At 40.5% G+C, this 26,052-nt stretch overlaps 1 protein-coding gene across 11 annotated transcripts in view; it reads left to right on the forward strand.

Moving 5' to 3' along the window:
• The first annotated feature begins 278 nt into the window (after positions 1-278).
• GRIA4 (glutamate ionotropic receptor AMPA type subunit 4) overlaps positions 279-26,052 on the forward strand; it is a 230,515-nt gene continuing 204,741 nt past the window's right edge. For 10 of the 11 annotated variants that reach the window (XR_014692676.1, XM_084518175.1, XM_084518172.1 and 7 more), the window contains exons 1-2: positions 279-783; positions 1,948-2,106. Coding sequence is in view for 10 of the 11 variants with exons in the window: in XM_084518175.1 (XP_084374301.1) it covers positions 696-783; positions 1,948-2,106 (247 nt within the window). In the remaining variant the exon portion in view is untranslated. The remainder of the gene's footprint in view (positions 784-1,947; positions 2,107-26,052) is intronic. The other variant, XM_084518174.1, reaches the window with a different exon arrangement.

Below are 26,052 nucleotides of genomic sequence, written 5' to 3' on the forward strand. Positions count from 1 at the left end.
CGCCCGCGGATGTGCGAGGGGCAAAAAGAGGATGCTTTTGGGGTGTAGGGGGGATGGATGGGTTAAAACCCGAAAAGTCTCCGGCTGCCGGCGCTGCTATGCGCGCAAGGAGCCGGGGGAGGCTCCGCGGGGCGGCGCGGAAGATGCTCGGCGGTGCGGGCAGAGGGGGTAAATTAAAAAAAAAAAAAGGGGGGGGGGGGATGGACGAGGAGGGGGAGGGATGGAAAGGGAAGCGGGGGGCACACGGCGCATGTCCGCCCGCACCGCGCCGCGCCGCGCCGCCACTAGACGCTCCCCCCCGCCGCCAAACTCCCCACCATCTTCTGCATGTGCAAGCATCGCAGCCGGACACAAACCGCTCCCCGGCGATGGAGACTGCGGGAAAAAGCCGGTGCGGCGGGATGGCTTGCTGAAACGGCGGGGAGAGAGGCTGAGAGCGAGCGGCGGAGGATAGCGAGCAAATACTAAGACAAAACAAAAGAAAAAAAATCCGAAAAAAAAAAAAAAAAAAGAAAGAAAGAAAGAAAGAAAAAAGAAAAAGAAAGGAGGAAATCTCTCTTTTTCCCCCCCTTTCCTTTTTTTTTTTTTTATTTTAAATTCTTGATTTTGTTTGTAGCCGCCTCGTCCTCGATGCCTCTTTGAGCAGCATCTAGAGAGCGAGCGGGAGAAGGCGAGAGAGAGAGGCAAAAGAGAAGATGAGGATAATTTGCAGACAGCTTGTCTTGTTGTTTTCTGGCTTTTGGGGACTAGCAATGGGAGCTTTTCCTAGCAGTGTGCAAATAGGTAAGCGCTGCATTGGGCTGTGTGCGTGTGTCCAGGGGTTCAAGCCTTTGCAAAGTGAGTTGGAAAGGCGGCTCTGAAGGCAGCTTGCAGATTTCTCCTCCGCCACCATCCCATTTCCCTGCCTTCACGGAAAGCCCGCGTGTATTTGTGTATGTGTGCTCGTTTGTGTGTGTGTGTGTACGTGTCTGTGTGTGTGTTCCCTGCTGTAGGGGGATGCTCATCTTCTGCGAAACTCGTTCCCGCTCCTGGGTGTGTGGGACCGGTAGGAGAGGAAGGGGCTTGGGGCAGATGCCCCTGGGCTGCCTCGGCCCCCGCCAGCATCCCCCGCTTTTGCCTGGCTCGCAGAGGGATGGCGAGTTACATGCACTGGAGGTTGCGGTAGCTGGCAGGGGTGGGGGGTAAAAGGCAACCCTGCCCTTCTTTCCCTTTCCACAGTTGGAAAGTTTGGGATTTTGCAAGCCTCTCCGTGTAGTCCTGTGCCCCCTCCCCACCCTTTTCCCGTCGCCTCCTGCTTCCCTCCTTTCAGCCGTGTTTCGGATGGGACGCAGCTAGCTGAATTCTTTCCAGCCCAGCTCCATCACTGCATCATTTCTCGTGGACTTGTAAAGATGCTGCTAATAAGGCTGAGCTGCTCCCTGCCTGCACATGGCTGCAGAGGAGCAAAGTTCATTATATTCCCGTTCAGCGCAGATTCTCCTGCACTGAGTTGGTATTTTATTTTAATCCAGAAAGCATCGTTCTCCTTAATTAGCCCGCCACTTAATGTAAAGAGGCTGTTGAGTAGCTGATTTACCAGTGTGTTCGGTAGCAGGGAGATGGAGGCTAAACACTTTCAAAGGTCACTGTAATCATGGCAATTCTGGGTATTTATATATGAAAGGCTGGAAACTGAGAAGTCAGAAAAGAAGCATGAATGCATCAGGGAGGTTAAAATCGATTGACGACAGTGATTTAAAGGCAGCAGTTGTGATTATGAATATGATTAGTTCCTTACCCATTAAAGTCTTAGGACTTGCTTTACTGTGCAGCTTTGGGAGAGATAGTTGCTTGCTGTTGCAAGATAGTGAGTAGCTTGCCAATTATTCACCCTGCTTCCTCTGCTTTTTGCTTTTTCTTTCCTTTTTTTTTTATTATTTTTATTTTATTTTATTTTATTTTTTGTAGGTGGTCTCTTCATCAGGAACACAGATCAGGAATATACTGCTTTTCGATTAGCAATTTTTCTTCATAACACCAGCCCCAATGCATCTGAAGCACCTTTTAATTTGGTTCCTCATGTAGACAACATTGAAACAGCTAACAGCTTCGCTGTAACAAATGCCTGTAAGTAAACGTGCCATTGATCTGACCACCTTATGGGTAAATTGCAGTAAAAATAACAGGAAACCGCATCATTATCTTGCATTGGAAATACATCAGTAAGCCTGTCTTCAGTGTAGATTCTCGTAGCAGAAGAGGAAAAGGGGCAGCAGTCCTTGTTAGTTCTAAGTGGAGCAAAATCCCCTCTCCTGCTTTGTGCTGACTAACCTGATGTGACATTTACTTTAGTGTTATTACTGGAGTTTCTTGCTTTCTGGTTTCTATGGAGATGAATTTTGTTGTTGTAAAGAAAAATTATAAATGTCTCGATCTGTCCATAAACCCCACAGTTACTCTTGTTTGCTTTCGGGTGTGGTGTGCCTTGCATGTATTTCAAAATATATGATAATATTTGTGCTCACAAATGCTTTTCTAATGCTTGGAAGGGAGACAGGGAAGCAGTGGTGTGCAGGATAATATATCTGAGTTGGTTGACGCTGCAGTTGATCTGGTGATGTCACTTGAGGCAGCCCTGCTCTTATATTCTAGGTTGTAAATGTCTCTTATGATCTCGTAATGCATACATCCTGTGGATATGTCTCTATGCATCCATACATTGGTGCCAAATCAAGTTAGTATCTGATCTACTTGATTTCACAGACCACCTCAACTGGAACAAATATTCTCTTCCTACTATATATTTTATACACACACACACTCGCACAGATGCACATACACCATGAAAGAAAAATACAAAATGAAATGCCCTTACCAAATACAGTAACATCATTTTCTCTATTATTTTTAAAGCAGAATATAATTAGGTGAACTTCTACATTTAGATCACCTCAGGGTCTTTAGTAGTAGCTAAAACACATGCTGGATACTGCTCAGTCTCAGAAAGTGGCAAAGCATCATTTCTATTTATCTTCACATACATGAGGTTTATAAGAAGAAATTAATTTTATTATGTAAGACAGTGGAATACAGTGTGGCAAAGCTGAAGACTGTAGTAGCATGACTACTTGGATGTTCATATTTCAGGATTTGATTCTAAAGGTTTTGCTCTGTGGCCTTTAAGTTTTTGAATCCCTTCTCTTCATTCAGGAGTGAATTGCCTCTGGAAGTAGATGCTCTAAGCAACATTGCCTAGTGAGTTTAAAATAGAAACATTCTGGAGAAGGTCTTACTGTCCATTATGCCTTTTAAATATGTTCTGTGTTTCTCTCCAGTTTCTTACAGCCATCTCTGTGTCACTTTTTAATATGTAAACATACAATGTACTGTGCAGTTCTCATATATTATTTACTGAAAGATCACTGAATTTATTTATATGAGACTTTGGCACTCTAAGTTTCAGATGACCTTGCCACCTTATTTAACAGGAAAAGCTTCTGAGCTGCCAAAATGGCTCCATTCATTTTATGCAGGAGAGATTGATGTCTTATTAAGTCTGAATTCTATATTAAGCAATGTATTAGTTGTGTTTAGCGTGAAAATCAATATCAGGTTCCATAAGGAGGAAGCATTTCAGAAGGTGCTTTGAAACTGGAAGGCATCAGATCAGTGCATGTGTAACTCATTGAGAAAATATTACAATGCATGTCAACTTTTGCAGGCACTGATTATATAGTCCATGAAGACAAATGACACAGTAGCTTTTTTAAACTTTAATTTTTAGTGAAGCAGGAGGGAACTAAAAATTTTCTATATTGAAATCAGTAATTTTAGATAAAGTAAATTATCTGAGATTCTGCCTACACAGCCACTTCTACCAAATAATTTCAGAGGCTATTGTTACTTTTTGGATTAGGGAGTATAGAGTATATATATAGTATAGAGAGTATTTCTGTTAGAATCTTAGTGAATTAATTCTGATTTGCATGCATTTGAGATTATCTGAAGTTGAACCACTTCTTTAAAACTGTAAGACTTTAATGCTTTAGATTCAAAAAAGTGTTTGTCCGAAACTTTTTTCATTATGATCCACAGTAGATTCTTCTCTCTCATTTTGAACCATCTTAGGTTACATTTAGCTTGCACAGTTTTAACCGAGGAAAACTTGTCCCTTGTATTTGCTGTCATTTATAGAAATAGTGATTCATAACCTGTTTCTTTCTCTCTTTCTATCTCTTTCTATCTCTTTCTGTCTCTTTCTCTCTTTCTCTCTTTCTCTCTCTCTCTCCCTCTCTCTTTCTCTCTCTCTTTCTCTCTCTCTTTTTAAACTGAACCCATTTTCAATTCCAAGGAGTTTAATGACTCAGAGACAATGAATCTGTACAGTATGTGGGGAGGTAGAAAAAGAAGAAAATAAATGTATATGTTTGTGTGTCTGCTAATATAATTCTGTACCTGTCTGTATTAAATAGACATAATCCTACAGGCCTCCTTTAGGTCTGTACTTCCCACTTAAACCAACATGTATTTTTAGCCCAAGCTCTTATTTATTTGAAATTTTGCAGTATTGTGCTAATAATCTGACTTTTTTTTTTTTTTTTTTTTTAATGTTTTAATACCACAGAATATTTTTTAAACAAATGTTCTCCTAATGAAACATAGTCAAACTGACTGACAACTGAATGAACATATCACATGTCCCTTAAGCTAAATATGAGCAGAATCCTGCAAAAATCAATTGTCTGATGGCTGGAGGACACTGACTTCCATGTGATTGAATTTGCTGGCTTGACAGAGGCTTCTAAAGCGCAGATGTGTGAGAGATTTTCTAACCTAATTAAAGAACCCCCACCATCAGCTCTGAATTAAGCGATTTCATGCCAATATGAAATGATAACTCTTTCCCAAACCCCTGTGAAACAGTGGCTTTGGATCTTGCTATTTGTATAGAAAAATTCCTCAGCACACACAGGTCTCCAGATACACAGTACAAAAGCATTAGAGCTGCTGGACTGAACTGAATATGCATGTGAGCTCAAGCATGAAGATCTAAGACATGACCAGTTACCTCTAGTTCTGTTTCCATTTGCTGCAGAGGTTATTTGTGAAGATTCAGGGCAGGCTCTGAATGTGCATGTGTTAGGGACAGTAAACAGACAAATTCAAAGGATTATGAAGGTGTATTGGTAGGTAACTCACTGCAATCCAAAAATGGATTATTTTTTCTTTTCACTAGATAAAAACATACAGACAAATGTCCATCCAGGAGTAGTTTTGGAATTGTGGTGATTTTGTATATCTTATTAATATCTATCTCATAATGATTGTCATGCATGTTTTAGTTTTCTTCAAAAAGGCCCAGACATTTTTGTTCTTAAGTGTGAATGTGTATGAAACAGGTTGTTTAAGCACACAGACTCTGTTGTAAGCCAGCAAAAGGGATCTGATCTGTATCAGTTTGGAGATAGTCTTTTTTCTTCTTTCCCCTTCCCACTTGCGTGTTTTATTTAAACTCTGTTCGTTTCTTTTGCACTGCATACATTATTCAGAGAATCTCTCTTACTGACAGAGAGAGCTGAAATTATTGCAAAACATGAATAGTACAAGATTCTTACTCATCAGAACACAATACACCAAAGCTGAAACATTCAACTATTGGCATACATTGGTTTGCACATTACAAGCAGGAGATTTTGCTCATGATTGGAAATCCAGCTTCAGCTTGATTTCAGACATAGGAATTATATATTGATTTCTGGAGAGCATTGTATACATTTATTCTTCAACTGAACACAGAAAAATTATCTCCATTCCATGCACCTTCTACATTGCATTAGTGTATCTCAGCAGAGCAGTCAACATTAAACCTGCTTGCATACTTTTGAGAGGAAACTGTACTATTTTACAGAGAACTATCTACCTTCCAACTCTTGTCTTGTGTTTGTGAATTTATCTGTTGAAATTTCAAGAATCCTTAGTGTATAACCAGCCTTGCAGTTCTGCAGGATTAGGCTAAATGGGTGAGAAAATATATTGGTTTAAGTGTTTCATCAGTGTTTCCTATTAAAACTAAAGCTTTTCCCTTTGAGTCAGTTCAACTTCATGTATATTCTGTGATGAATATGTTCCTAATAGGTGTAATTTGGGACAAACCAGACTCATGTTTCATCTTCCACACAATTCACTTCTTACCAAATTTTAATCCCAGTAGGTACTATTGAACAACAGATTTAATGATGTTAACATGTCACATGGATCAGGAGGAAAAAAAAAAAAAAAAGAAGAAAAGAAAAAGAAAAAGAAAAAAAAAAGCCTGCTGGAATTAAAAAGAAAAAAATGTATCTTGGAATAACTTTACTTTTTTTTTTTTTTTTTTCCAGCAGTTTGTCTCTTTGGCTTTTACACCCACTGGTCTAAGGCAGGGTTGATGATCTGACCTTAGTGGGCCTGATTCTGCATCACCAGAATGCAGTTTCTGTTTGAGCCTCACTAAGTTTGGAGTCAGACACAAGGACAGACAGGAGCCTCCCTCCTCATCCTGGCCTCTCCATGGATTCTTCCCTGGTCTTGTGAAGCATGGTAGTAAGGGCAGAAGTGATGTCATTGTGAAGTTAGTTTTTCTACTGTGGTGTTCAGGAAGCTGAGGAAACAGACTCAGATACAGTACTGCTTTTATATCAGGACTATGTGTCATTTCACTTAAAGCATTTTCAGCTTTGATTTGCTAAGATTTTCATTAAATTTGATTAGTAACTCTGCTTTAATAATTACAACTCAGTTTAGCAATGGGAGTGTAACCTTAGCTTAATAATCCATGTCGTTTTAAACTGTGGTGTTCTTTATTTAGAAATTGAGGTGTCATAGAGACAAATGATATTTTCACAGAATCACAGAGTGGTTGAGGTGGGAAGGGAACTCTGGAGGTCTCATCCAACCTCTGCTCAAGCAGGAACACCCAGAAAAGGCTTAGGACCAAGTCCTGGCGGCTTTTGAAGATCTCCAAGGAAGAGACTCCATAACCTCTCTGAGCAACCTGTCCCGGTGCTCTGTCACCCTCCCAGCACAGAAGTGCTGCCTGGTGCTCAGAGGGAGCCTCAAGTGTGCCAGTTTGTGCCCGTTGCCTCTTGTCCTAGCACTGGGCACCACTGAAAGAAGTCTGGCTCCATCCTCTTTGCACCCTTGCTTTTGGTATTTATAGATTTTGATAAGATCACCCCTGAGCCTTCTCTTCTCCAGGCTGAGCAGTCCCAAAACTGCTCTTTTGCTGCCAAGAGCAGTACAGTATTCCCAAAGATGCAGTTTGGAATATACTGAGAGTTACCATAAAAGATTACCATACAGTAAGATTTGAACTGCAAGAGCAAATAGTGTACCAGTTGCCTAGAGAAACATAACTGGATTAAATCTTACTGTTCTGAGATACGAGTGATTACAAAAACCAATTTTAATTGAGTGTTTCACTTTCATATATGGAGTTTATCTCAAAGTAGACTCCAATTCTTGAAAACAGTTTCTTTAAAAATTTCCACTATTAGAACTTGCTGATGGAATCAAAGAATACATGTGTACTTAGTTGCCATTTGCTATGTATGGAAGATTTTGTATATGTGCACCTAGTAGATCTGCATTTAGAGTTTCATAGCTCTAAATGTGATCCTTGTAGAATAACTGTACAGCCAAGAGAAAATCAACCATCAATAGCTCCAATCCATCAGAGTCTGGATTTAATTTTCAAGGTCATTGTTGGGAAAATAAATGATGGGCCTTTGCTGAAATATAGTCAGATTTCTTCAGTGAAAATTCAGAACATGCATTTTTCTGGCACAAAATAAGGCTTTTGTCCTAATATGTTAATGGACTGGCTAAAACTGTAAACTCTAAAGCTTTATTAGAGGCTACAAAAATAATTTCATCTTCCTTTCATGGGATTAATAATGAAGATTGTGGTACTTCATTCCTCCTGCAGAAGTCAACATCATGCAGTGCAGTGCTTATTGTATAGGACAAAACACTTTAACAAGTGAATTAAATTGATTACCTTCAGCTTTATCATTGCAATCTAAGTTTGAATGCTAGTCAAAATAGCTTTTGCATTTCATTTTTAGGTCTTGATTGTTTTGAGACTTGCTTGTTCATGAGAGAGGAAGCCGTCTGCTTTGATTTCTTAACCAGTTTACATCCTACTATGCATTGTGCAAATTTAGGCTGGGAGCAGGTGAAGCTCTTTGGATTTAAACACATAGGGCCAAATAATCTTTTCTCAGGTCTTACTCCTTAGTACACGACTGGTTTAAATGGGATGAATTTTGTGCTATTGCCAACGTAAAGAATTCTATATGATTGGACCAGTGTAATTAAAAGGAAAAAATGGCCTCCTCTTTGGATTTCCATTCCTCTGTATAGTTGGCTTGAGGAAACAATGTTGGACTAGCACTGCACAAAGTCCTCTTGTTTGGCCTGGGCAGGAGTTCCTGCAATTTACGTGGGGATAGATATATTTAAATTATGTGATGGGACACAAAGTCAAACTAGACAATTTATTCCTGTTTAGATCAAGAATTCTCTTTTTGAATTTGGGAAATTACAATTTGTTTTGAAAAGCTGGTGCTACTCTATTTTTAACCATTTTCTCAAAAGTTCCATTTTCTTCTTCTGTCTAGTGTGGGTTCTTACATAACTTTTGTTTTATTTTGTTTTTTGTTTGTTTGTTTTTGTCTGCTTGTTTGCTTTTGTCTGTTTGTTTGCTTTAGTTCAAAGATCTCACTGGATTTTAACAATATTGATATGGATTAAATTGTGGTATTGGTTGAATACTCTTAAAAATGCTATATTTGAAGTATATGTTTTCAGGCACCTAAGTTTAAAAAGAGAAGTCACCTTACATTTCGGCATTCAGAGCATGTTCTAGTAATTTCCAGAGTACCCAGCAGCAGCTGTCTTTCCAATGGGAACTGCTTATTGCTGAGCACTCTAGAAGATCTGTCCTTATCTGTGTGATAAAGTATGGCTCAGCCACCTCATCTCAGTAGTGTTACTCCTTTGTGAGGTCTTGGGTTCTTCCCTGTTCTTTTTCCTATAGTCCTGCCTGAAGCATCTGCCTGGTTTGTTCAGACAAGTGCAGAAGTTTGTTATATTTCTGGTTTCTTATGGTAAGAAGGTGGAACAAGGAACACATACATGGTGTGGTGGAACACATGGTAAGGTGGAAGACATACATGTCATCTTTGTATTGGCCATGCTGTGTAAATACCTAACCTATCTTTCCTCTTCACAACATTCTTCAGAAGCCAATTATAGACAAGCTTTCTGTGGGACTCAAAGGGAAAGACCTATATGCATATTTACAAGCTGTTGCTCTTGCTGGGTGCTGGCCAGATATGCTACCATTAACAAAGTCCAGTTCAAATATTGGCCCTTGTCCTGCAGTTATTTCCACAGGCAGAGCTGTCAGTGATTTAAATAGGGGCTTTACCTGAGCAGGGATTGTGGTCTGAAGGAAGTAGGAATCAACTTCTTTGTAAGATTAACAGGTTATCATTCTTTTCTCCCATTGCTCAGTTTTTAAAACATATTAAATTGCTTAACTCATGTGTTGTGTTTTTTTGTTTTCGTTTGTTTGTTTTTTTAATATTTATGTTTAGAAATTGGACCTCTGGTCTGTAATTGCCTACTTAAAAAGAATGACATTTGAGTGATTTTCTTGAGCTCCACAGGCCATTTCAGTGCTGCATTTATCTGTAAACATTACTCTTGAAAAATTCAGTCTTGTGCAGTACTTTTCTATATTCTAAAGTCATGGATAACATGAGTGTGACTGCAGGGTTTTTTTTGTAAATACAAATAGAGCACAAGAGAAACAAAAAACACTTACACTTTTCACCTGCTTGTTTATTAGATTCTTTGTAAGGAAAGGCTTTAACACATTTTGAAGACTTATATTAAAATACATCAGCTTTTGACAGTTTGTAGTAGTTCCTCAGTTTCTCACTTGCAGACTTTCTCTGGGGTAGATTCTGTTCCATTTCTTCATACACATCTTCTGGTTGATTTTATAGTATATTTGCATAGTACTCTCTTAAGCCCCTAAAATTTGAACTTCATTTTTATGTGCATGTCACCTGTTCTTACAGTTCAGGATTTCCCAATGAATATCCATCAAATAGATATTTTAAAAAAGCTCACAGGTAGTGCAAGTTAATTGCTGAAAAGAATTGGGACCTCTCCTCTTTCTTTGTCTCAGTTTTCAAATCTCCTAAACAGACACAGAATTTTAATTTCCACATTTTGCTGTAAAAGGCAATGCATGTGTTAAAATTATTATACTAAATAATTAGGAATTATGGTGCAAAATGGTGTATTCTTATTAATTTATTCCAAACCCTAGTGTTATGCTTCATTTCATTTTGTTAAACATTTCATGTGGCCTTTTCTTCAGTGTCAGGGTCATACCTGTTTCCTCAGTGGATGAAATGATTCATGTAATACATATTCAAGGTAGAAGCAGGGAAAAGGAAGGAAATTCTTCTAGAACAAAGAGAGTACAAAATGTAAAGTATTACTGGTCCTCAAAAGATTTTTGTTCTGCTTAAATATTTGTGATGTACAAAACCAATATTTCACACTACTAGTTAATGTGAGATAGGGGTCTAGGTGGTGCTGTGTGCAGGTCTGGAAAACAGCATTGAGTATATGCAAAAAGCACTTTATCAAGCACAGATAAATTCATGTAAAATTTAGAAGTAAAAACCTATAATAATAAAAGCACATATGCATCAGTAGACTTAGCAATTTTATTTATGTATGTATTTATTTATTTATTTATCTGTAAGTCCTTTAAGCTGATGAGGAGAAAGAAACAAAGATTTACAGAGCCACAGTCTCAGCAGAGTCAATGCAGGGCCTTTTATTAGCTATGTCCTCCAGGTTTTCTTCCTCCAGGTTTGGTCATTTCTATCCATTTAAACTGAGAAGAGTGTTTGAGAAAGGACTTTTCAAAAACACTGCAGTTGGGAGGATAATTTCCTTTGAAAATCAATAGTCATGTGCTCTTGACTGACTGAAAATTTTCCTAATCTATCCCTTCTACACTAGTAGAAAACCCAAGCCAGATAGGAAGCTGGCTTTTGGGGCTGCTTACACACCCAGCTAGTGCTGCCTCGCTATTTAGCTGTTGTGGGGCCTCCAGTGGAGAGCTGGTCAGGGTGTTTTCTTTCTCAAGTCTTTTTTATCTGCTTGGTATGCTTGTTTAATGCTTCTGTTGTGTGGTAAAAGCAACAACATAAGACTTTAAGTGATACGTTATTATGGAGAGGTGAAGAATGGGAGCTGTTGTGTGTAGGCACAAGCAAATGTCCAAGGAAAAGAGTGTAAGAGGACATTGGTGTATTTGGAGGACATACAACTGCATCTGTTGCAGGATTACATATGCAGAAAGTGTGTGACTGGCAGATCAGGAGTGGTGCCATATGGAAGTGATCCACATTACAAGTCCTTACAGATGATACAATAAAGATATGAAAGCAGTCTGAGGGATGAACTGTTGTCTGGCATCAGTGCCTCAAAGAAGAAAAAGAAGGTCATCAAAATAAATGTGAGAGTGGGTAGCATGCAATAATGTTCACATTTTATTGTGTTTCAAGGCTAAATGGGACCATTTTGATCACCCAGTCTGGCCAACAAGATGCTAGTCAGCCATTCTCAAGTAATTTCTTTATCAAACCCATAATTCTTTTCTGGCTGGGTACCTACCTTCTCCAAAGAAATCCAAGTTTGAATTAAAGCAAGGGTAATTTTTTTTGCCATCAACACATCATTTATACATATTGCCCACTGTCTTCATCTTTGTGTGAAGTACAGAAGCTATATAGAGTAGGCAAGCAGGAGGAAAAAGGAAAAAAAAAAAGAGAAAAAAAAAGTTGCCTGCTGAGTTTGTTGTTGGTCTCTGATTTAGAGAGAGACCTCAACCAGCACAGTTTGTACCCACTCATCCCAGCTGTGCAGCCCCCACAGCCCCTAGAGGTTTGTTCTGGCTGACTGGTGCTGCATCTTGCCTGAGGAGAAGGGCAATGTGGGACACCCTTGGTAGCAAGACCCATGTCCCAGCAAGACATTTAGGGAATTGCTGGAGCCATTTGCAAGTTCCCTTGAAAAAAATACTTCCAGTAGACATAAAGGATGTGGTTTTTATCCCTCTCCTAACAAACAGTACATTCCAACCCCATAGAAGAGAGTATGGCTTGAAGCACAAGTAGTATAAAGTTGGTACATAAGTTCAAACATCATTAAGTATGTTTTTGCTAATAAATGCATGTTAACCCTCATTATTTGTATTCACAGGTTTGTCTACCAACAAATACAACTTAATGGTCATGTATGTTCCACATTTTTCACTTTCTATGAGCCACAGAGGATGCGAATCTATTACAGCTTTCACCTGGAGGGTTCAGGCTGTTAGCTTAAGATACTAAAACTTATGAATTTAGCTTTGGAAGTCCCTGGTTTCATCTGCTTTGCGTGTCAGAGGAGATGGCAGGCTGAACACAAACATGATGATGAATGAGATTTAATGTACAAGAATATTTGCAGAAAGCAAAAGCCCAAGTAAAGGAATACAAGAACTGTTCCCATAGCTGTCTTTGATGGTCTGTTGCACTATTCTGAACAGAAAATACATATAGAAAGAGGAAAAAAGGACAAATGTTTTGTTTTCTTTACCATAAGTCATTAAATCAGGGAGAAATGGTAACATAAGACCTCAGCAATTAATTATGTTGTATTAATAGCTGTACTTGCAGCATCCTGTTTGCTACCACTCTATCCATAAAATTGTTTGCTAAGGTGATTTATTATACAGTTATTACTAAAATCAGCTGGAAATATGGCAAGGTGTTTTTAAATCCCTAATGCAGAAAAGAACAGGCACAGTTAATCCAAATGAGTGTAAGGCCGCACACCTGAAGTTTCTGTTCACCGTCAGTTTCTGCAGTGGGTGAAGGAGTTCAAGATGCATCAGGAGCCATGTAGCATTAAAAAGCAGCATTATTCCAGGGTGGGGAATGAGGTTGCTGGTGCTTGTGACCTAGGGATTGCAGCTAGTGTGGGCTGACAAGACTTGGAAACACTAAGCTGGACAGATGTTTGTGAAAACAGTATGGGGGGATGCCTCATCCACAATGCCCAGTGGACTACAACAGGAATTAATAGACATGGAAGAGCATAAGGCTAAGAGGACTGTGGAAAGAGAGGTAATTGTGTGGGTTTGCATCCACTTCACTCCCTTCCTGCCTTCTGGTTCCTGCAAGGTGCCCCAGCATTTTGTGCTGAGGGGAGCAGTCTGCAAGAGGAGGCTCCACCAGCAGATGTGGACACGGTGCTTCCCAATCTGTGCACAGCCAGAGCAGTGCCACTGCCCTGCAGGTGGTCAGTGTCCTGTGAGCCGGACCACCCTCCTCCTTCCTGCCCCATGCCTGGGGACACACTGCTGTGGCTTCTGGCTCCAGCACGTTGTGTCAGTGCCTGTGCCATATTGATTACAGATAGCCATCAGCTTAACCACTGCAGGAAAGCAGGAAAGGGACAGAGCATGAAGTGCTGGTGTCTGGGTTGCAAACAGGAAAGAAATTTCATCCTGATAAAACCTCAGAAAAATTGTGCCTGCTTCCATCTCTGTCCTGCTCTTCTCAGCCTTCCTCAGACTCCGTCATGGTCGATACTTTAATATTTTAAGGGAGTGAATGGAAGGAGGGAGTGGCGGAGTTGTACCGCAAAAGACAGTTTATACAGATGAATTGGATTGCTTTCCCCCATTCTTCTCTGGGTTTGTGACAGATGTTGAAGGACTCGTGTATTTTTATTTCCTGATGAAAGCCCCAGAAAGCCCATCATTCTTTCAGTTACTGTTTATGATGGGAATCTTTTGCACTTCAGTACAGCTGGCAGGCACTAGAGCTTCACACCTTAATCACATTTCTTTTGTCAACCTTTCACATACTATGCTAAATGGAAGACTAGCAGAAAATCCTTTGAGCAATTACAATAATAGGATAATAATAATAATTGTGGTTCCTTGAGCATATATTGAGTCTGCAAGACAAAAATGAGATCCAGCATAATATTGCACCTTTGAGAAGGTGTGGATATCCCCTGTCAGCATCATCCCCTTGAGAAACTTCTCTCCAGTTCCTCAGCTTCTTGCTCCCTTTGCTTTGGTGTGGCCAAACAGGGCTGTACTGCCACCTTCCCCTTCACATCTGTGAGCTATTGATTGCACGAGTTATTGAGGGGAATGTGAATGAGAGAAATCAGCAGCAGGGGAAAGGGTTTTCCGGCGTGTTGTTATAATGGGCAGGAGAGTGGTAAAGGGTAAAGTGTCTCTTCAGTCCAGAGGGAGCACGCCTACATGAGGTATTTTCCTTTCTTCACTGCACAGCATGTAGATCTTGATAGCATTAGTGAGAATTAAATTTGTGCAACCAGAATTGCAGCACACAAGTGTAGCTTTAAGCCTTTTGCTTCCTTAAACTGTGCATTAAGGTGATGCACTTACCTTCTTTTCCAGTCCCGTCTGTGAAAGTATTGTCTGCACACCGTCAGAACTAAGTGAACAGCTTCCATCTACTGTAATAAAATAATTTGGGGCCTTTTCTTGGCCCCCAAAAAGTGTTCCATACTTAATTAAAATTATGAAGTTCAATGTGAACCTTTCAAAAAGTTGTACCTATTGTTAGCACTGTGATGATGATAAGTTCCTTAAGGATGTGTGTGACCATAATATTTTTTTTCCACTGACACAAAAATAGCAAAGTAATTAAAAATCCTAGTTGATTTTTTTTTTCTTTTTGGTGGTGCAGCTTGTAGCTTTCCACGTTTACCTTAAGAATACAGAAAAACTACAGCTTTTAGTGGGAGCCTGTCCTTTTTTCTCATCTTTCTCAGTAGGTCCAAACAGAGATGGAAGCATCCAAAACCTGCCAGAAGACAATAGACAATAATATAGCAGGCTGTCTCCTGCATCCATGCCAGGGGTAACTGAGTAAGTTGCACCTGAGTTAACTGATGTAGCTACTTCAACACTCAACATCAAGAAAACAAAGAATTTCTCAGACTTCCTAAAAGACAGGATATGCCACACTTCTGTCTCTTTGCACAGCTAGTTGCAACCCAAAGTAGCCCAAAGTAGCAGTGTCTGCCAGGAGAACCTGAATGTGGTTGTTCCCAGCTTTGTACTGCCAATCCCTGTGTGAAGTTGGCAGCCAGCTGTTCTACAAGAAGCCAGATGTCAGAAATTATCCTGTAATAATTCTGACCCTTTAGAATTTAGAATTTTAGGATAGTGTCTTAGGCTGAGCTACAGAGGTAGAAATGAATAGGTTTCTTAGTAGTTTTCTTCAACATGTAAGCACAGAAAATTTACAGAAGACTTGAACACTTCTAAAACTCTCTGTCTGGACTTCATGGAACATACAAAGACAAGGAGGTGTTCTGAGACAACCAACACGACTTCAGCAAGTGGAAATCATGCCTGACCAATCTGGTGGCCTTCTACAATGGAGTGACTACATTAGTTGACAAGGGAAGACCGACCGGTGTCATCTACCTGAACTTCTGTGAGGGCATGATCATGATCCCACACAACATCCTGATCTCTGAATTGGAGATATATGGATTTGAAGGGTGCACTGTTTCAATGAATAAGGGATTGGCTGGATGGCTGCACCCAGAAAGTCACATTCAATGGCTCTACGTCCAGCTGGATAAGTGGTGTCCCTCAGGGGTCTTTATTGGAATCAGTGGTATTTAATATCTTTGTAAATGGTATAGGTGGTGGGAGATCGAGTACAACCTCAGCAAGTTTGCAGATGACACCAAGCTGAGTGGTGCAGTTGATATAAGAGAGGGAAGGGATGCCGTCCAAAGGAACCTGGACAAGCTTGAGAAGTGGGCCCATGTGAGCCTAATGAGGTTCATCAAGTCCAAATGCAAGGTGCTGCACCTGGGCCAGGGCAACCCCAGACATTGGTGGGAGGTGATTGTGCCCCTCTGCTCTGTCCTTGTGAGGCCCCACTTGGAGTGCTGCATCCAGGTCTGGGGCTCCCAGCACAAGAAAGATGTGGACTTGTTAGAATGGGTCCAGAGGAGGGTCACAAGGAATATTAGAGGGCTGCAGCACCTCTCCTATGAAGAAAGGCTGAGTGAGCTGGGGCTGTTCAGCATGGAGAAGAGAAAGCTCTGGGATGACTTCACTGCAGCCTTTCAGTTCTTAAGGGGGGCTTACAAAAACGATAGCAACTTTTTACATGGACAGATAACGATTGGACAAAGGGGAACGCTTTTAAACTAAAAGAGGGGAGATTTACTTTCCTCCCTAATATCTAAAAGATATTTGAAACATTGGAAACATGACATTGGAAACATGGATGAGATTTAATTTGCTTGGACAGAGTTATTGTTCATTTCTACTTGAAACTGTTGCCCAAAAGTCTGGGTAAATGTGTATGTGTTTAGCTGTTTCTCTCTGCATTCCTTTTTATACTTCATTCAGCTAGTTCAGTGATCCAAATACTAAATCTAGCACTCAGACAGTTTTTGGATTTATGGCAGTCCCCAAAGGACTTTGACTTACAATTATTCATATAGGTAGTTTTTAAAATTTATGACAGAAATAATAACTCTGTGATGGTATTCTTCCTTTTGCTTATTTAGAAAAAAAAAAAAAAAAAAAAAAAAAAAAAAAAAAAAAAAAGCAACTGGAAATTCCTGGGGCAGAGCTCTAACTTAAGGCTTTGCTTCCTCTCAGAGTGCATGGAAGCCAGAGAAATTTCAGACTTCAGAAAAATTCTAGAATTATCAGATAGAAAACCAAAGTTTAATTTCACCCAGAAGAGCTAGTAGTATATGCAGCTGTATTTTAGAGGCTCTACTTAACTCTTTCTTCTTAGTTATTGTTTTCTGCTGTTCAGTATAGAAGTATTTTCTGAGTTGCCCCTGCCCTGTTCTGCATTCTTGCAGGATGAGGGCAATTTTGAGCAGTTTGCTCAAAAACTATCTGCTCTACATCCCAGGAGGTCAGAGCAGGTCTCCTGGGGCAGAGGCAGTAATCCTGAAAAAAGAGGATGGGGAGCTGGAGGCAAGTGGAGCCACATCTTAGAGAAACACTGCCATTGTGTTGCAAGAATGAACTTCCCAACAGCACTGTTCAATCATAACTGATACCAGGGATTAATTAATTTCATATATATATATATCTTCACATCTCCAATTGGTGTTTTCCATGCTCCTAGTGGAAGTGTAATATTTTTCTGGTACCCACAGATTGGGATAAGGACATGGACCAGAAGTGGGCAAGGAGATACTATATTTCCTGGGCAGGAATGGGAAGTGAAAACTGGGTTTATTCTGTACTCTTCCATAGGGAGAACAGAAATAAGAGCCTTTCCTCAGACTGAGTTCGTGTTTTAACTGAAACTACATGAAAGTTAAGTGTTTTTATCCTAAGGACCAAGAAAAAATTAGGCGTAAACCTATGGTATCAAAAGGCTTTCTCATAAGGGGAAAAGGTACTGTAGACAATCGTTGTTTTAATTTGTGACTAAGATAATCTTTATTCAAATAGAAAAGCTGTGACATGAAGGAAAGAGCTTCGCGGAGGGGCAGAAAATGTCATTAAATTAGTCTCCTTCTAACACGCATGTCTTTGTAAGCTAGGTGATATAATTGTGTGTTAACAGGATGAATGGTCTACAGGTATACTTGGGATGGTGTCTTTGCAGTGGTTTGGATTGGTTTTATTTTAATTTTTATTTTATTTTATTTTATTTTATTTTATTTTATTTTATTTTATTTTATTTTATTTTATTTTATTTTATTTTACTTTACTTTACTTTACTTTATTTTACTTTACTTTATTATTTTTCTCCTTATGTTCAAAACCAAGAACCAAGAAGCTCCTGTATATATCTTTTTTAAAAAGATAGGAATGAAAAATGAGTGAATGTGGGCAAAGCTGCCAGGGGCTTGGGGCCAGGAATAAGTACTGCCACTCTCCTGCAGGCATCCTTGCAGGGATACCCTTGCGGGCATCCAGAAGCTGGGCAACAATGTTGGGGTCATCAGCTGTTCCCAAACAGAGGTGGTAGCCTGCAGACACTGGTTATCAACCTCAGTCTTGCTGCAGCAAGCACTGTCATTACAGAATCACACAGAATCACAGAATCACAGAATTTTCTAGGTTGGAAGAGACCTCAAGGTCATCGAGTCCAACCTCCAACCTAACGCTAACAGCCCTCCACTAAACCATATCCCTAAGCTCTACATCTAAGCGTCTTTTGAAGACTTCCAGGGATGGTGACTCCACCACTTTCCTGGGCAGCCTGTTCCAGTGCCTCACAACCCTTTCAGTGAAGAAGTTCTTCCCAACATCTAACCTAAAACTCCCCTGGCTCAACTTAAGCCCATTCCCCCTCGTCCTGTCACCAGGCACGTGGGAGAACAGCGGCTCACCCCCACCTTGCTACAGCCTCCCTTGAGGTACCTAAAAAGAGCGATAAGGTCACCCCTGAGCCTCCTCTTCTCCAGGCTGAACAAGCCCAGCTCCCTCAGCCGCTCCTCGTAGGACTTGTTCTCCAGGCCCCTCACCAGCTTCGTCGCCCTTCTCTGCACCCGCTCAAGCACCTCCATGTCCTTCTTGTAGCGAGGGGCCCAAAACTGAACACAGTACTCGAGGTGCGGCCTCACCAGAGCTGAGTACAGGGGGACGATCACCTCCCTAGCCCTGCTGGTCACTCTGTTCCTGATACAAGCCAGGATGCCGTTGGCCTTCTTGGCCACCTGAGCACACTGCTGGCTCATATCCAGCCGACTATCCACCATCACTCCCAGGTCCTTCTCTGCCTGGCAGCTTTCCAACCATTCCTCTCCCAGCCTGTAGCTCTGCTTGGGGTTATTGCGCCCCAGGTGCAGGACCCGGCACTTGGCCTTGTTAAACTTCATGCAGTTGACCTCAGCCCATCGGTGCAGCCTATCCAGATCCTCCTGCAGAGCTTTCCTACCCTCAAGCAGATCGACACACGCACCTAACTTGGTGTCATCTGCGAACTTCCTGAGGGTGCACTCGATGCCCTCGTCCAGATCATCGATGAAGATATTAAAGAGGACTGGCCCCAGCACCGAGCCCTGGGGGACGCCACTAGTGACTGGCCTCCAACTGGACTTGGCTCCATTTACCACGACACTTTGGGCCCGGCTATCCAGCCAGTTTCTAACCCAACGAAGCGTGCTCCAGTCCAAGCCAAGAGCAGCCAGTTTCTTGAGGAGAATGCTGTGGGAGACGGTGTCAAAAGCCTTGCTGAAGTCAAGGTAGACCACATCCACAGCCTTTCCCTCATCCACCCAGCGCATCACTCTGTCATAGAAGGAGATCAGGTTCGTCAGGCATGACCTGCCTTTCATAAAGCCATGCTGACTGGGCCTGATCGCCTGCTTCCCCTGCAAGTGCTGCATGATGACTCTCAGGAGGATCTGCTCCATGAGCTTTCCTGGCACCGAGGTCAAACTGACAGGCCTGTAGTTTCCCGGGTCCGCCCTCCGGCCCTTCTTGTAGATGGGCGTCACGTTTGCTAGCCGCCAGTCGATTGGGACCTCCCCCGATAGCCAGGACTGTTGATAAATGATGGACAGTGGCTTGGCCAGCTCCTCTGCCAGTTCCCTCAGTACCCTTGGGTGGATCCCATCCGGCCCCATCGACTTGTGCACATCTAAGTGCCGTAGCAGGTCACCAACCAGTTCTTCATGGATAATGAGGGCCACATCCTGCTCCCCATCCCCTTCCACCAGCTCAGGGTACTGAGTATCCAGAGAACATCCGGTATTGCCGCTAAAGACTGAGGCAAAGAAGGCATTGAGCACCTCCGCCTTTTCCTCATCTCTTGTAACTAAGTTTCCCCTCGCATCCAGTAAAGGATGGAGATTCTCCTTAGTCCTCCTTTTTGTGTTGATGTATTTATAGAAACGTTTTTTGTTATCTTTAACGGCAGTAGCCAGATTGAGCTCCAGATGAGCTTTGGCCTTCCTAATTTTGTCCCTGCACAGCCTCGCTACTTCTTTAAAGTCCTCCTTAGTGGCCTGCCCACTTTTCCAAAGCTTATAAACCCTCTTTTTCCTCCTAAGATCAAGCCACAATTCTCTGTTGAGCCAGGCCGGTCTTCTTTTAATAGCACAGTAACTACAAAGGTGAATAATCAGTGACTCCAAAAATAGGTGATTTCAGAGGGAAACTCTCAGGCATTTTAATAGGCCAAATAGCCAGTGCTTGTTTGAATGCCTTGATATTATGTGTGTGTGTTTTTGTTTTCTTTTATTTTCTTTTTCACTCTTTAGGCTTAATACATTGTGATCATGTCTTTAAGATCATGTCTGCTAAGCGTATCTAGCAAGACTTCTTGAAATGCTGCCAGAAGACCTGGAGAGATGCATACCTTGCTTTTAACACAGAGCGACAGCTTTGCATCACACATTGTGCCACTGCTTAACGAGGAATGTAAATACCAGGGTGTAATTATCAAGTATATTTATAATTCATTAATAGGAGGCAGACAAATTGACTAGGCTAGCTTTGCAGTGGAAAAAAAAAAAAGGGGGGGGGGAAAGAAAAGAAAAGAAAAATGAAAGCTGGTGCGCAGATAATAGATACTGGAGCAGAATGTGTGGAATTTTTCTTTCCTCCATTTTGCTTTGCTGCAGCTATTTGTGTGAACCCTCTAAGTTGTTCCAGGAAGAAGGGCCACAAATAGGACATCCATCAGTGTGATGTGAATTCTGAAAGTGAGCTTTAAATGCAAGGTGAGCCGCTGAATACAAAACATCAAGGAGCAGCCCTAATATCTTGGTATATTCTATATTAATTATTTCTCATTATTTAACAGCCCCCATTCAAACTTTGCATATATTGAATAAAAAATTTTTTAAAAATATTTTTGAAGTGTGTCCTTTCCAGTTGTTCTTGAATATATAATAAGTTTAACTGATTTCTTGATAAATACTCCAGGCAGTGTTTATCAGCTTGGGTGATACAGATGATATGTCATTGATTTAATGACATAAAGCCATATTTAGATTGTGAACTTTGCAGTCAGTCTTTCTCTTATAAACATGTAATCACCTACTCTAACAATTATTTTTCAGGGTAAATTAAAAACAGCATGTGACAAAGGTAATGTATACACCACATGTCACATACTCAGCTGTAACTTGAGTCTAGATAACAGAATGCACTGTTGCCTAACCATCAGGCTGTCTTTAGAGGAGTAATCAGCTATAAGAAAATGATGAGTACCCAATTTTATATCATTAGAGATAATTATTATAACTGCGAACGCTTTTAAACTAAAGGTGAATAAATGGCACCTGTGCAATATATATGTCCACAATTTGAAATAGTAATTTAAATGAAAGATGTAGTGGGAGATAGAAAATAGGAATTCTCAGTTTGTACATAACATCCTGTTGTCTTAGGCAGGTGTCTTAGGACACTTGCAGAGAAATATCACTTAATACAATGTGCTGATTGTGCACAGGCTTAGTGGTGGATATGTGTTACGGTGCTCCTCAGCGTGGTGGTCTTTGACCATCTGGATCAGGGCTTTGCCAAGAGGCTGCCTGATTCCTCCAGCCACTGTGTCAGGGCATTGCAAGGGTCTCAGAGAGCTCAAGAAGCCTCCCAGGTCCACTAGGTTACTCGCTTTTTGTTTGGCAGGGAACATAATCTGTGTGGAAAGGGGTCTTTTTTAAGTGAAAAAGATACATATTTTAAAAAGTCCAAAAACTTACAGGAGACTGTTTCACACTGGAAGCTGGACACCCCATTGCCTGATATGAAAAAACACGCTTATAAAAATATGTTCAGAAACATTGTTTATTTTTTGCTTCAGAGCTGATATTTTTTCCCAAAAAACAGAGCTTGTGGACACAAGCCACTGTGTGTGGCTAACACAGGGACAGGGGAAAGAAATTGCTTATTCTTGCCACCAGGCAAAGCTCAGCAGCTGGCGGCTATGAGGAGAGCTCCCCATTGTCACTGCCATAGGAAACGGCAGCAACCTGGGCTATTTTCTACTGACCAGGCATTTGGGACCTGACTTTCAGCAGTGGTGTGCTGAAGACAACTGCTGTGGCAGCAGTAGGAAAGCTAAAGGGAGATGCGGTTGCTCACTTCACTGAGAAGGGCTCCATTTGTCTCACAGTTGTGTCAGCATCTGTAAAGGCAGTTTATTCTGTCTGGAGAAAAAAGCCAGAAAGGTTTCTGCTAGAGCCCATACGTGGGCTTTGCCAATTATGGAATCAATAATTATGTGAAGCGACTTTAACCATCAACTTCTGTTTCAATATCAATTTATAAAATGAAAAGAATCAGCTAAAGCTACTGCCTTTTACAGTTTCTAAGACAGCTGGAAACTTCAGAAATATTCAGTGCCCAGCTATATGCGCTGTATGTTCAATAGCATCTCCTAGGTGCATAAGTGTGGCAGAGTATTAAATTTGAGTTCAGTTACCAACAGTTTGGTCAAAGACAGAAATTTCATTTTCCCTCGATGTTCTTGCCAGTAACAATCTGTTATTTTAATAACTGTCAATACACAAAAAGTTGAAGAAAAGGAAATCAATGGTGTAAACTGCTCAGTGGCAAGAATTATTTCAGGGTACGTTTATATTCTCTGCTTCCAGTTGTTTAAGGGGGCACTTTTGTACTTCAGAAATAAGTTATTCAGTATCAATGAAAAGTGTACTGGACAGTCAAGCTGAAAGTGAAAACAAGTATTGCTTTATGATCCATCCCATGTGCATTTCGTGATTCTGCTTTTAAAATAAGGTATGGACAATAATGTTCTTTGAGGTCCATCTCAGAGAATGTTTCAATGTTTCTTTGGTGGTTGTTTGCTTTTGTTTTGTTTTGTTTTGTTTTTCACAAAAAAAAAAAAAAAAAAAAAAAAAAAAAAAAGTTTAACTCAAAGTCATTGCAGTTATGTGTATCTGTAGAGTTAAGCATACTTTTAAATGCTTAGCTGAACAAGACATTCAAAGCATTCCAGTGTTCTTTGGGAAGAAGCAGAAATATTATACAAATGGGGAAAGAAAAGTGAAGTATTTGCTTGAGGCCAAGGAATGAGTTACCAGCAGGATTAGAAAGAACTAAATTCTCTGATGAGCTTCTTGACAGAGGGAGCACAACTTCACAGCTATTTACATATCTAGATATCATTTATATATATCTAGATACAGGTGTAAGAAATTCATGATTTTTTTTTTTTTATTGTTGTCTTTATTCTCCAAAAGTGCTCTGTCAGAAAAATAGGAGTTTGTTTGTTGTTTTTCTTTTTTTAAAAAAGAAAAAATAAAGTATTATGGGACAATGTATTACTAGCATGAAAATAAACAGAAATTTATGCATATTTTCTTGCTTGTGTCTTATAGTGTTGTCATGAGTAAGTTTATAGCCTTAGCAATATGTTTCATTTTCCCTGGTACCATTAAAGCCATCGTTTAATTTTAGTGTGTAATGTATAATTGCCTGTTGGTTTATCATCAACTTTAAGATGGTATTTCCTGCAGCATGGAGTACACTTTTTCCCAGCAAAAAAAATTATTCTCTGAATGTAAAGGACAAGAACAGCTGCCGAGCTATTGTTCTATTATTCTACTTTTAATTTTAGATTTAATAATTTATTAAATGCGTAGCATAAACATCTCACACATTACTCTTTGCCTGAAAAGACTTTCTGAAACAAAAAACTCTGTTAACCTTCCCATTCATTTCTATGGGTGCTCCACTGTAGTGTTAATTATGTCTCCACCAATCTCCGTGTTTCTTTGCAGAGATAAACTGGATTATATGACCTTTTAAGGGATCCTTGAAAGGTCTCTTGTGACACTAGTTTGTATAATAATAATAAGGAAGCATGTTAAGGAAAAAATATATGCATGTTGACTTTTTAGTAACAATAAAATATGGAAACAATTGATTATCTTTTCCAGAGGGTGGGATAAACTTTCAAAATTTTGGAAATACTGGTGTAAATTAAAGACACTTATTCCAAGATCTTATTTTTTATACATTTTTGCCATGTTTCCCCAACAGTGCTTGCATGTAACAAGTTTAAAACAAGCAGATAGGTTTGTTACATGGTGAGTGGTGGATCTATAGGACTCTGCTGAAGACAACTGTGGACACAAAAAGTTTGCACAGATTCAAGCAGAGATTAGCTGTGTTCTTAGGAAAGAGTCTGGTCATGTTGGCAATCCAACATCCTTGGAGATGTGTGATTGGAGAGACTGATCCCTGAGCATGGTTTCCTGGAAGCAGGGAAGACCAGGAGAGCACCACTGGTGGTGGTCAGTGTGGGTCTTATGCAGGTGTGAATGACGGTGCAAGGCATGAAAATGGGAGAGGCTCAGGCTCTGTGGGGCAATTATTTGTTCAGTGCACATGCCAGAGCAAATGAAAGCCTCACAGGTATATCCAGAGAAGAATGTATCCTCTCTATGCATAAACATCAAAGGATCTGTGGGGTTACTGATTAGGAACTGCAGCTTCTTTTACTTAAGGAAGGCATGGATAATTAATGATTTTGCGTTCTGATTAGAAAATTAACATTGCTAATGCTGCTAGTAGATAACTGAATTTTGGTATTATAAAAGCCTTTTGAAATGCAATTTGACAGAGCATATATCAGATTAAATTGGATTGATTATGGGAGTTTTGAAGTTGTTGATTTCTTTGAGAGCTCTGTTAACGAAGCATTATATTGTAACAGAACCCATTAATAGCACTGGTCTACTTAGCTAACAGCCCATTAGCTTCAACCGGTAATAAGTACATATGCAAGCTGCCACAGGAGGCAAGGTGGGACAAGGTGTTCCACCAGGTCCGCCGCAGATCTTACAGAACAGTGACAATATCATGGTGCTGGGGTGATCAATTTTCAGTATAAACATGGGCTGGTTATCTTGTGTCCCACAGACTGCTCTCAGGAAACAAAACCACAGTTTTGCTCTCAAACCTGCACTATTGCACTAGTGGACTGTTGCAAAAATACCATGGGGCAAGATGGTACAGCGACAATATTCTGTCTATTCAAGGAACCAGTGAAAAGGATCGGTTCTGTGCCCTTCCCAAAATGGCAGTGAGATACTTGCCCCCGAGTAGTTTTCCTCAGTTTCTTTTGGCTGATGTGCTTTTTTCCCTAATACTCAAAGCAGCTTCACTGTACTTTGGGGTACCATGAAAGAAACAAAAATATGCCTTAAATTAACCTCAAAACTAGGAGTAACTAGAGGCTTTAGCTACACACCCAAAGTTCTTTTCAATTCTTTTACAAACTTCCCTGCTTTGAATCTTGCCCAAAACCTTATCATCTTACATATTCAAACTTTGGAGAGAAAAAGCCTTGGTGTCCCACTTCTGAACATTAGTGCAGCATCCGTGGAGTTCTTTGCCACCTTCCTATATATTACTCTAAGGGACCCATCTATGTCAATGGGCAATGCTGAGGTACGACTCAAGAATATCGTCCAAAGTCCAACAGTGCACAGATACTACCAAGAGTCTTTCATCTTCTCAGCTTTTGATTCTAGTGATGATGAAGGAAAAGATATTTGCTCAGCTGGCAGCTGAAAACTGCACTTTTTAAGGTCAGGAAGATAGGAGGACAAAAAACAGTAAAACCCATATTGCTATCTTTTGTTCCTTTTTGCAGTGAAATTGCCCCTTAATTCTGATTTTTCCAAGTCTATGGTTACCTACCACGGTGTTCTGGAGCTCCAAAAAAGAAGCAGTCTGCAGAGGAAACTACTAATTGGGGAAATGCATGATACCACAGTTCTTTTGCTATTCTTGCATGCATGGTGTGCTTCATTATGCCTAGAAGATAAAACACAGAAAATATTTTATTCTGTAAGATTTTTGGAGGTGGCAGAAAGATTGGAAATGTGAGAAAATAATGCGCTTTCCTGAGATTTCTTGTCAGTCACCGAAGCATTGCTGCTTGATCTTGTCTGTAGAAGGCAAAATCTGGGCTCTGTGAG

This window comes from Aythya ferina (genome assembly GCF_964211825.1).
Source record: "Aythya ferina genome assembly, chromosome: 1".
Classification (NCBI taxonomy): Eukaryota; Metazoa; Chordata; class Aves; order Anseriformes; family Anatidae; genus Aythya; species Aythya ferina.